Source organism: Loxodonta africana, chromosome 6 (genome assembly GCF_030014295.1).
Source record: "Loxodonta africana isolate mLoxAfr1 chromosome 6, mLoxAfr1.hap2, whole genome shotgun sequence".
Classification (NCBI taxonomy): domain Eukaryota; kingdom Metazoa; phylum Chordata; class Mammalia; order Proboscidea; family Elephantidae; genus Loxodonta; species Loxodonta africana.
This window is the reverse complement of record NC_087347.1, coordinates 6333259-6345882: the sequence shown is the minus strand read 5'-3', so window position 1 is coordinate 6345882 and position 12624 is coordinate 6333259. Positions and strand designations below refer to the sequence as shown.

The following is a 12624-nucleotide window of genomic DNA, read 5'->3' as shown; positions in this document are numbered from 1 at the left end:
TATAGTCAAGCTAAGAACAAAAGAAAACTAAACATGTTTGGTTAGTGCATTAAGTAAAGCAAGGAGGACCACAAAGCAGCAGAACTTTAAAAGGGAGATGATGGAAGAGTGGATAGAGCCTGCGGCTGTGCTGTTGTTGTCTGCCGTCAAGTTGATCCCGACTCATGGTGACAGCATATCACAGTAGAACTGCCCCTACGGAACTGCCCCACTGGACTTCCTAGGCGGTCATACTTACGGGAGCTGGTTGCCAGGTCTTTTCGCCTGCAAAGCTGCTGGTCGGTTTGAACTGCCAACCTTTCTGTTAGCAGATGGGTGCTTAACCAATGCACCACCAGGGTTCCTTCCAGTATACTCTACTGGTTAAGAATCACAATTCCACTGCACACTAGTTCTGCCACTTTTCCCATCTGGGTCTCAGTTTTCTCTTCTGTGAATAGAGACGCTAGCAAAGCCTACCCCACTGGACTGATGTAATAACTAAATGTACTGATACCGGTACTGAGAATCGGCACTTGGCACACTGAAATCATTCCGTAAGTCTGAGCATTTGTTGCTAGTGTTAGGACTAATTAGGCGTACTCGAAGTAGTGGAAGCAGGATGAAACCTCAGTACGCCAAGTATAATCGTTACAACAGCGTAAGTGAATGGTTAAATTTATGTTTGTAAAAGATAGACATAATACAAATGTGTTTATGAAATGAACAAAACATTGATATCAAACCCAAAAGTGATTGCAAATAGAATCACAGACCCGTCTTCCTTATGAGTATTAATGCAAAAATTCAAAACAAAATTTAGCAGACTAAAACCACAACCCACTAAGTAAGTAAAACACCACGATCAAGTGGTAATTGCTCCAGAAGGCAAGAATGGCTCAAGTTTAGGATGTCTATGAATACGCTTCACGGTATAAACAGATCCAGAAAGAAAAACCATAGACCGGCATTGTGGTTGCTAAAAGAACATTTTAGAAAATTCAACCTCCATTCTTAATCTTAAAAAAGAAAACTCATGAAATTGGAATAGATAGATACTTCTCTAACATGACAAAATACTCCATTTCAGTTCCAAAACCATCATCATGCTTAATGGAATTCATACAGAAACCCTCCCATTAAAGCCAGGAAAAACACAAGGCCGGTCACCGTCACCTTCACCATTGAACACTGCCCCCTAGAAACTACGGAACGCTGTAAGACAAGAGGGAAGACAGAGATGGAGAACTTGTGATGGAAGACGTAAAATGATCCCCTTTTGCAGGCGTGTTCTATACCCAGAAAACCAAAGAAAATCTACTGAAAAACTACTTTAGACAATGAGAGTTTGCTGATTTGGCGGCATTACAAAATTAATATGCAGAAAACAGTAACTTTTGTGTGCACAAAGAGCAGCCAGATGGAAGAAAAGGGTCCCTCTGGAATAGAAACAACAACACAGAGATAAAATAGCTAGGAATAAACTCATTAATAAACGTGAATTCTATACGAAGAACAGTCTACACGCTTCTGGGAATGCAAGTGAAGAAGTCTTGGACAGATGGAAGAGCATACTGTGTTTTTAGGTGGAAACACTCACCAATTTTTAAATATGGCGACTCGCCCTAACTTCATCTGTAAGCATAACGTGATCCAAACAAAAATGCCAGTAGCGTTCTGTTGGGGTGTGTGTTGGGGGGTGGGTGGGGGAGGGAATGACAAGCTGATTCTAAACTCTATGTAGAAAGTAAATAAGCTAGAATAACCAGGGAAAGTATGAAATCAAAGGGTAATGAGGAAGAATTATTGCTGCCAGACATTAAAAAGTATTAAGAACTCAGTGATTAAAACAATATGGTATAGGCCAATGAATAGAAAGACAAATCAGTGAAAGGGAATAGAAAATCAAGACATATTCTCAAATACGTATGGAAATTTAGTGTATAGTAAAGGTGGCCTCTCTAATGTGTGAGGAAAAAAGAGCCATTTAATAAATGTTATTGGAATAACCTGGGTGTCATCTGAGAAAAAGAATAAAATTAGATCTTTACCTCTCTATATTTAACTCCAGAATGATCCAAATGGACCAAAGATTTAAATGAAAAAAAGTAAAACAAAAGAAACCAAGAAAGAAATATTTCATAAGCTCAGAAGAGTGGGAAATACCTTTCTAACTATGGTGCATAGCCCAGAAACCATAGAAGAAAAAATTGATAAATTCAACTACATAAAAACGGAAAGCTGTGTGGTAAAACAACCCTGGGTAAAGTCAAATGACCTCTGGTACTGGGAGAACTATTTGTGACGAGTATCACAGGAAAAGGATCATTTTTCTAATATATAAAGAGACCCTGCAGCTCTATATCAAAAAGATCAAAAACCCAACGTAAAAATAACCAAAGGATACGAACAATTCTCAGAAAAGAAAATCCAATGGATTTGAAGCATCATAAAAACATATTCAACATATGAAAAGCAATACAAATTAAAACTACACCAAGAAAAAAATGGATAAATTGGACCTCATCGAAATTCAAAACTGTGGTTCATGACCCCATTAGGTAGATGGAAATAGAAGCAACAGACTGGGTGAAGATATTCGTGAAATATATACCTGATGAAGGACTTGTATCCCGAACGTATAAAAAATCTTTACACCTCAGTAATAAGAAGACGGATGACCCAATCAAAAAATGGACAAAAGGCTTGAACCAGCACACAAAGGAAGGTATAGGAATAGCTAATATGCACATGAAAAGATGCTCAGCATCATTAGTCAATATGGAAATGAAAATTAAACCCACAATGAGATAACATTTCACATCCCACTAGAATGGTTGTAATAAAAAGACAGACAATAACAAATGTTGCTAAGGATATAGAGAAAGGGGAACCCTCAAACATCGCTGGTGGCTGAAATGGCTCGGCCATTTTGGAAAAGAGCTGGGCAGTTTTTTTTTTTAAGTTAAATATAGAATTACCATGTGACCCAGCAATTCTATTCCTAGCTATATACCCAAGAGAAATGAAAACACACATACACAAACACGCATGCACACACACACAAGCTCGTACATTAGAAGGCTTTTTCCCAAAAAGTTCTGGGATATTTGTATGCATTCATTCTTTGAGATCAACTTGAGAGTAATTTTGTCAGCTAAAAAATTGTTTTTATTTTTTTTTGAATTGCATTAACCACGTTTCTGGTTGGGAAAACACTCCCTCGGTCTATTTCTTCCAATCTTCTTTCATTTTCTTCAGTAAAATTTTGTTAATATAATTCTGTACATTTCTTAGGAAGTTTTTTGGGTTTTCTGGAAAAATAACCACGTGATCTGAAAACAGGGGTAAAACTATCACTCTTTACCCATAACTCCTTTTCTTTTTCCTATTGCGTTTGTTAGGACTTGCCGAGCAATATTAGCTAAGACTCCTACGGAAAGGTTCTAACGCTGAGGTTTCATCCTGGAGTACAGCACACTTCTTCTCTTGGGTTCCATGATAAATACTCTTAGCAACTCTAGGGTTTTCCTATTTCTAGTTCATTAAGACATTTTATAAAAACAGCTTCAGGGGTCAATCTCATTAAATGCCAATGAAACATTGGCAAAGATGATCAAACGGTGTTTGTCCTGCCGAGCACTAATATGGCGAGGAGCCGGGCCTTGACAGATGAGCAGGGGTTCACTGGAGGAAGAGGGGAAGAGGGTGCCCTAGAGGGGGAAGAGCACGTCCTGCACGAAGGCACTGAAGGGCACAGCAGCATGAGACACCAGATGGACGGTGAGTGGATGGCTGGAGTTACGGTGAGATGACAGGGACACGGGGACAGGAGATGAGACCGAGAAGCAAGAACATAAAACCAGTTGACTCTGAGTCGATTCCAACTCACGGTGACCCCACGTATTACGCAGAGTTTTCTTAGCTACAATCTTTTTGGAAGCGGTTTGCTAGGCCTTTCTTCCGCAGAGCTGTTGGGTGGGTTAGAACCACCAATCTTCCCATCAGCAGTCACGAGCAAACCATTTGAGTAAGAATGTAAGCCTCCAAACCAAGCCTATTGCTGTTGAGTTGGTTCTGACTCATAGCAACCCTATAGGACAGAATAGAACTGCCCCATAGAGTTCCCAAGGCTGTAATTTCTACAGAAGCAGACTGCCACATCCTTCTCCCTGAGAGTGGCTTTGGATTTGAACTGCCCACCTTTCCATTAGCAGCCAAGAGCTTAACCACTGTGCCACCTGGGCTCTTAAGAATATAAAAGGCTCCGGAAATCAAGCTCTTTGGAATTTACTAAGAAAATGAGCATTGCATGCCATCGTATCTTTCAAAGGGCAGCAAAAAGGATGAATTCATCTTGAAATAAACTTGAAAATATTAATGAACATTGGAAGTATTTCCAAGCAAGCATTTGTTAAGAAAATAACCAAAGCCAACTAACACTAAAAAACCAAACCAAACCCATTGCCATCGAGTCGATTCCGACTCATAGGGACCCTATAGGACAGAGCAGAACTGCCTCACAGGGTTTCCAAGAGACAGCTGGTGGATTTGAACCGCTGACCTTCTGGCTAGCAGCCGAGCTCTTAACCACTGCGCCAAATGTAAAGAAACCTGATGATGAAGTATTTATGTTGTGTTTGTCAAGTGTATCTGTACCTGTTGTGGGGTCTTGTTAGAAAAAATAAGAGCCGAGCCTCCTTCTTCTACTTTAGGATAGTCAGGAAATGCGCCAGTTAAATTCCTGAGGAAGAAAAAAAGGCAAATTAAAGCAGAAACCAACGCGGTCCTCTCTGTTGTGTACCCCTCTAGCTGGTTCCACTTGTGTTCATCTACAGGAGTGATGGTCGTTAGGGTGGGGCCCCCTGCCTGTCAGCCCGGGGGACGCGATGCCTCTAAGGTGCGGAAGGAACCTGTGACTCTCAGCAGTGGGTTTCCTTCCTCTGGGCGATTCTGAGCCTGAGACAAACACATCTCTCTTTAGAACAGATTGTACTTTTCTTCCCCTCTCTTTTTAAATTTGAATATTGAGATGTTCTGTGCTTGAGTTGAGAATGAAGACAGATGTGCAAATCATTTCTTCCTGTTTAAAACTTAGGATAAACACAGGATTTTAAACTAAACAGAAGGACGGAGTTGTTCAAATAATAAATCTAGTAATATTGCATGAAACATACGTGCTTGCTTTATGTGTTACTAAGTTGAAGGCCCTATATCTTACGGGTTCCAAATAGTATTTTTTTTTTTTTCTGTAATCATATAATTTCTACTTTGACATTTAGTGTTGAAGGATTTCAGAAGGGATATGTAGTTAATATTTCTAAGAGGAATTGACTTTGACCAGAGTGCTTTATTTATCTCACACACAGAAGAAAGACGACCAAGCCAGCTTCATTTACGCATAAAACCCAAGGCTCAGAGGAGACCCCCTGTGTGTAAAATGCCTCTACGGCAGCGGCGCTCAAACTTTCGGCCTCAGGACGCTGTACACTCTTAATATTATTTGAAGACCTCCAAGTGCTTTTATTTATCTCTGATATTTACTATATCAGAAATTAAAGCAGAGAAATTTCTAAAATGTACATTTTTAATTTGCTTAAAAATAGCAGTAATAAACCCATTATTTGCTAGCACAAAAAAAATATTTTTTATGGAAAATACAGTTTCCAAAAAAAAAAAAAAATTCGTGAGAAGAGTGGTGCAGTTTCACATCTCTGCAAATCTGATGTCGGGCTTAACGTAAAGTAATTGGCTCCTCACTTCTGCTCCTGTATTCGCTCTGTTGTAACATGTTTGGGTTGGAGTGTGGGAAGAAAACCTGGTCTCACACAGATACGTAATTGGAAAAGGGAAGGGTACGTTAATAGCCTTCTTAGATAGCGGTACATGTCCTGCTTTGGCTCTACGCCACAGCTTGACAAGAGGTGGTTTCCTAAAGGCTGGTTGCAATGTAGGGTCCCTGGTGGTGAAAATGGTTTGTAAGTGGGTACTAACTTAAAGGCTGGTGGTTCCAACCCACCATGCGGTGCCATGGAAGAAAGTCTACAGCCAAGAAGACCCTATGCAGCTCAGTTCTACTCTGTAACACACGGGGTCGCTGTGAGTCGGAATCGACTTGACAGCAAAGGGTTTGGTTTTTGGCTTTGGTGTAGCTGCAGTGTGGACTCTGACGCCGTATCAATGAACAATCCTTCCCCAGGGATATTAAAATCCACGGGCCTATCTCATGGGTGTTTATCCACGTGTGTTTCTGCAACGTCAGGTCTTGGTCATTCGGAAAGTACTCGTTCACCGCGTTATGTGGCTCTTCATCATACCAAAAATCATATTTGTTAATGTCTTAATTATCTAGCCCATTGCTGTCGAGTCAATTCCGACTCATAGTGACTCTATAGGGCAGAGTAGAAGTGCCCCATAGAGTTTCCAAGGAGCGCCTGGCAGATTTGAACTGCCGACCTCTTGGTTAGCAGCCGTAGCTCTTAACCACTACACCACCACGGTTTCCCTTAATTATCCAGTGCTGCTATAACAGAAATACCACAAGTGGATGACTTTAACAAAGAGAAATTTATTCTCTCACAGTCTAGGAGGCTAGAAGTCCGAATTCAGGGTGCCAGCTCCAGGGGAAGGCTTCCTCTCTCTGTCGGCTCTGGAGGAAGGTCCTTGTCATCATTCTTCCCCTGGTCTAGGAGCTTCTCCATGCAGGAACCGCAGGTCCAAAGGATGAGCTCTGCTCCTGGTGCTGTTTTCTTGGTGGTACAAGGTCCCCATGTCTCTCTGCTCTGGTGGCTCGGTGGTTAAGAGCTCAGCCACTAATCAAAAGGTAGGCAGTTTGGACCCACCTCTTTGGAAACCCTGTGGGGCAGTTCTGCTCTGTCCTATACGGTTGCTATGAGTTGGACTTGACTCAGTGGCAATGAGTTTGGTTTTGGTCTCTCCGTTCACTTCTTTTATATCTCAAAAGAGACTGGCTTAAGACACAAACTAATCTTGTAGATTGAGTACTGCCTCATTAGCATAGCTGCCTCTAATCCCAACTCATTAACATCACAGAGACAGGATTCATAACACATAAGAAAACCACATCAGATGACAAAATGGTGGACAACCACAGAATACTGGGGATCACGGCCTAGTCAAGTTGATAACATATTTTTGGGGGACACAATTCAATCCATGACACTTAATAGCGCCACCGTCCTACCAAAAAAGTCAGCAAGTAACGGGAAGTTCTCAAGCACACAGACGTGTGCTTTCTAGGTGCGCTGCGGTAGAGAACAGCACCTTGGTACTGCGCCCCGGCCTTGACGTGTACCTGGGTGCCAGGAGGTTTACCCCCGTGCTTCGCACCAGCGTCCCTGGTTGGTGTGATGGTTGATGCACTTGGCCACTAACTGAAAGGTTGGGGGTTCAAGTCTATCCGGAGGTGCTTCCAAAGAAAGGCCTGGTGACCTACTTCCCAAAAATCAGCCATTGAAAACCCAGAAGATGTAAATACTGCTGTGTGGCAAACGTTTAAAACTTTAACGTAGAAAACGACCGCATAACTTAACAGCCCTTTGCTACCCACATGCACGGACACATGTGAACACATGCACACACATACGTGCACACATCTATGTGCACACACACACCCATGCACACACCATGCGTGTACACACACACACACACCCACACTCACATACCTGTGTGCACCCCCTTCCTTGTGCACACACTCCATCACTTGCCGTCCCTCGCGTGGCAAGCTGACTTCCGGTCCCACAGCACCTGCAGCCCTGCTTTGTGAGGTGCCCAGGCGCCCTGGTTTGCGCTGGCCGGGACTCTCTCCCTCGCCCCATCCCTTGTGACCCAGCCGCTTAGAGCAGGCTAAAAGAAAGCAGTTGTGAATTCAGCTTTATAGTTCTAGATACTCATCACCTTGGCAACGAGATTTCGCCCCTCGCATTTTCAGTTGCATACCATGCAGAGATGGAAACCTATCCAGACCTGTCCCACGTAAGGGTCCTCAGGATGAGACAGAGCTGCTCCCCTCTCCCACCCCTCAGTATAAGGAGGGTGAGGCCATGGGCATTTTACTGCAGCCCCATGGACTCAGGACACTGTGTTAGGTGTGAAACCTTCAGAGAGGAGACGGCTGTCCTCACAGACCGTGAGTAGAGAACATTATTTTGGCTCTCATAGTGTTTCTGGTGGAAAAAGCTGGCGTCAGACAGCATTGGCAGGGACTGCCAAGGCGTTGACTGAGGACCGCAGATTACATGGTGTCAGGAAAACTACTGTTTTGATAAAAGGTAGATTGTGGGATATCTGGTTTCTGTTGGACTTGAATCCATCCGAGCCCCTCTCCCTTGTCCTAGCAGGCACCATACCCCCTCTGTCTTCCATGAAGCCCCAGGACCACTGGGTGGTACAGGCAGCCTTTGGCCTTTTCACCTGGGTGTGGCCTGTCTGTTCGATACCCACAGTTACCTGGGGCTGCTGTACTGCAAATATTGCAAGTGGGTGGCTTTAAAAAACAGAAATTTACTTTCTCACAGTTCTGGAGGCTAAAAGTCCAGATCAAGGTCTCAGGCATGTCACTTCTGTGTGCCTCTCTCCTGGTTTCTGGTGATCCTGGGTGGTCCTGGACTTGCAGGTACACCTGTCTCCGTAGTCTGTCTTCCCCGTGTGTGGGTCTCTGTCTGTTCCGCCCTTTTTGTCACTCAGAAGTGATTTGGTTTAGGGTCCAGCCTACTGGGATGTGTCCTTGTTAAAATAAGGGAGGAAAGCCCTATTTCCAAACAGGGTCACATTCACAGAGACAGGGGCCAGGACTTCAGTACCTATTTTGGGGGGACACAATTCACTCCATACACATGGTGTCTGGGATCTTGGGGCCGACTGCAGGGGAAATTTGCCTCTTTGCTTAGGGCTGACACACTGTGTGAGCTTTATACGATTTGCACAACCGCACTGGTACAATGCCAGGCTCTGGGCCCTGGAAAGGTCCCTCCTCACACATCACAGGGCTCAGCTGGCATCTCCTAGAAGGTGTCACAGGGAGGGGGAAGAAGGGGCCCCCGTCTCTCACAGGACGCCTCCTTCACTCCTCCGTCTCTAGTCAGTATCCCTCATGCCCCTCCCACTGGTGGAGGGAGAGGATCCCCCTGCCTGAGGCCAACCTGGCTTTGGGTCCCTTGGCCCCCTGCCGCCTCAGGCTCTTGCTCTTCAGGGTCTCTCCAAAGGCTGCCTCTCAGCCAGATGCTTCCCCGTGGATGTTAAACACGCTCCTGGTTCTGTCATTTAAAAAATGCTCGTCTTCCTTGACTTCCAGCCTCCTCTGTGACTTCTCGTTGCTCTGCTCTCCTCTGCAGCCCAGCTCTTCAAGAGCTGCCCACGGTCACCGTCTCTGGGGGGCCAGTCTCCAAAAGTGAGCAAGGAGCTCTGTGTTTACAGCTGCCCTCTCTCTGGGGCTCTCAGGGAGCCCTCTCTTCTGAAAGGTTCTCTTTCCTTGGCTTCCACGGCCTGGCATCCACCTGGTTCATTCCGGCCTCGCTCAGCACTCCTCCTCTGTCTTCTTTTAGGCACCTCCTTCTCTTCCTCAAAGTCCCTGAACAGTTAACACGCCCTGCTGCTAACTAAAAGGCCGCTGGTTCAAACCTGCCCAGAAGCACCTCAGAAGAGAGGCCTGGTGACTTGCTTCTGTCAAGACTGTGGCCAAGAAAACCCTCGGGAACACAGCTGTACTCTGACACCATGAACGGGAACCAAGTCGACGGCAATTAGTTTGGTTTTTGTTTTATTTTTCATTCTCAAAAGTGACTTGGTTTGGACATTAAATTATACTGTTATTCCACTTTATGGATTAATTTATGTCCTCTCCCCCTCACTAAAAAAAAAAAAAAAAAAAAAGGAAAAGAAATGTTGAAGTCCTAACCCCCAAGAGCTGAGTGACCTTGTTTGGAAAGACCGTCCTTGGAGATGTTATCAGTTCATTCTGGAGCAGGGTGGTCCTTATCCAATGTGAGTGGAGTCGTCACAAAAGAGGAGAAGAGGCTCAGAGAGACAGAGAGAAGACGGCCGTGTGATGGCGGAGACAGAGATGGGGTCATGCTGCTTCTACAAGCCAGGGAGCTCCTGAGGCTGCCAGGACCCAGGAGAGACAAGACGGCATCTTCCCCTAGAACCTTCAGAGACAGCATGGACCCTGCCAGCACCCTAAATTGAGGCTACCAGCTTCCAGAACTGTGAGACAATAAACTCCTGCCATTTTAAGTCGTCTACTTTGTTGAACTTCGTTACAGCAGCTCCAGGGAACGAACACACTCCATCCAGAACGGCCTTGAAGCACTTAGTAGTGCAGATCAGAGACCACAGCCTTCAGTATGGATTACACCTCAACATAAAGAAAACAAGAATCCTCACAACAAGACCAATGAGCAACATCATGATAAATGGAGAAAAGATTGAAGTTGTCAAGGATTTCATTTTACTTGGATCTGCAATCAACGCCCATGGATGCAGCAGTCAAGAAAACAAAAGACACTTTGCATTGGGTAAATCTGCTGCGAAGGACCCCTTTAAAGTGTTGAAAAGCAAAGATGTCACCTTGAGGACTAAGGTGGGCCTGACTGAAGCCATGGTGTTTTCAATTACTTCATATGCAAGTGAAAGTTGGACAAAGATTAGGGAAGACTAAAGAAGAATTGACCCGTTTGAATGACGGTGCTGGTGAAGAATATTGAATATATTATGGACTGCCAAAAGGACGAACAAATCTGTCTTGGAAGAAGTGAAACCAGAATGCTTCTTAGAAGCAAGGACGGTGAGACTATGTCTCACATACTCTGGACATGTTGTCAGGAGGGACCAGTCCCTGGAGAAGGACATCATGTTTGGTAAAGTAGAGGGTCAGTGAAAAAGAGGAAGACCCTCAACAAGGTGGACTGACCCAGTGGCTGCAACAATGGGCTCAAGCATAACAATGATTGTGAGGATGGCACAGGACCAGGCAGTGTTTCATTCTATTGTACATAGGGCCACTATGAGTTGGAACTGACTTGACGGCATCCAACAACAACAACAGAATGGCCTCTGTGGCACTTCCTCTGCTAGCTCCCTGGCCTTGTCTTCTACCACCCTCTTCCTTGCTTGTCCAGCTCCAGCTACCTGTACCTCCTGGCTGCTCCTCAACATACTCAGTGTTTCCTCCTCAGAGCATCTGCACTTTCTTGATTCCCATCTGGACAAAGATATAACAAGTGGTGTCTTCCTTTGCTTGCTTTAAGGTTTTGCTCAAACGTCATCGGATCAGAGAGGTCTTCCTCAGCCATCCTGTGTAAAATAAGCTTTTTTTTTTTTTTTTTTATATAATAACTTTTATTAAGCTTCAAGTGAACATTTACAAATCCAATCAGTCTGTCACATATAAGTTTACTTACATCTCACTCCCTACTCCCACTTACTCTCCCCGTCTTGAGTCAGCCCTTTCAGTCTCTCCTTTCTTGACAATTTTGCCGGCTTCCCTCTCTCTCTATCCTCCCATCCCCCCTCCAGACAAGAGTTGCCAACACAATCTCAAGTGTCCACCTGATATAATTAGCTCACTCTTCATCAGCATCTCTCTCCCACCCGCTGACCAGTCCCTTTCATTTCTGATGAGTTGTCTTCGGGGATGGTTCCTGTCCTGTGTCAGCTGAAGGTCTGGGGAGCATGGCCGCCGGGATTCCTCCAGTCTCAGTCAGACCATTAAGTTTGGTCTTCTTATGAGAATTTGGGGTCTGCATCCCACTGATCTCCTGCTCCCTCAGGGGTCCTCTGCTGAGCTCCCTGTCAGGGCAGTCATCAATTGTGGCCGGGCACCAACTAGTTCTTCTGGTCTCAGGATGATGTAGGTCTCTGGTTCATGCGGCCCTTTCTGTCTCTTGGGCTCTTAGTTGTCATGTGGGCTTGGTGTTCTTCATTTTTCTTTGCTCCAGGTGGGTTGAGACCAATTGCTGCATCTTAGATGGCTGCTTGTTAGCATTTAAGACCCCAGACGCCACATTTCAAAGTGGGATGCAGAATGATTTCATAATAGAATTATTTTGCCAATTGACTTAGAAGTCCCCGCAAACCATGCTCCCCAGACCCCTGTGCTTGCTCCGCTGACCTTTGAAGCATTCATTTTATCCTGGAAACTTCTTTGCTTTTGGTCCAGTTCAATTGAGCTGACCTTCCATGTATTGAGTGTTGTCTTTCCCTTCACCTAAAGCAGTTCTTATCTACTGATTAATCAATAAAAAAACCCTCTCCCACCCTCCCTCCCTCCCCCCCTCGTAACCACAAAAGTATGTGTTCTTCTCAGGTTTACTGTTTCTCAAGATCTTATAATAGTGGTCTTATACAATATTTGTCCTTTTGCCTCTGACTCATTTCGCTCAGCATAATGCCTTCCAGGTTCCTCCATGTTATGAAATGTTTCAGAGATTTGTCACTGTTCTTTATCGATGCGTAGTATTCCATTGTGTGAATATACCACAATTTATTTAACCATTCATCCGTTGATGGACACCTTGGTTGCTTCCAACTTTTTGCTATTGTAAACAGAGCTGCAATAAACATGGGTGTGCATATATCTGTTTGTATGAAGGCTCTTGTATCTCTAGGGTATATTCCTAGGAGTGG

The 12624-nt window shown here is 44.4% G+C and overlaps 1 protein-coding gene across 1 annotated transcript in view; it reads right to left on the bottom strand.

The window, feature by feature from the left end:
• The window catches only part of IQCA1 (IQ motif containing with AAA domain 1), a 176441-nt gene that overhangs the window by 84152 nt on the left and 79665 nt on the right, over window positions 1-12624 (bottom strand). Inside the window, exon 8 of the mRNA XM_064286503.1 lies at window positions 4639-4723. Within this exon, the coding sequence (XP_064142573.1) occupies window positions 4639-4723 (85 nt within the window). The remainder of the gene's footprint in view (window positions 1-4638; window positions 4724-12624) is intronic.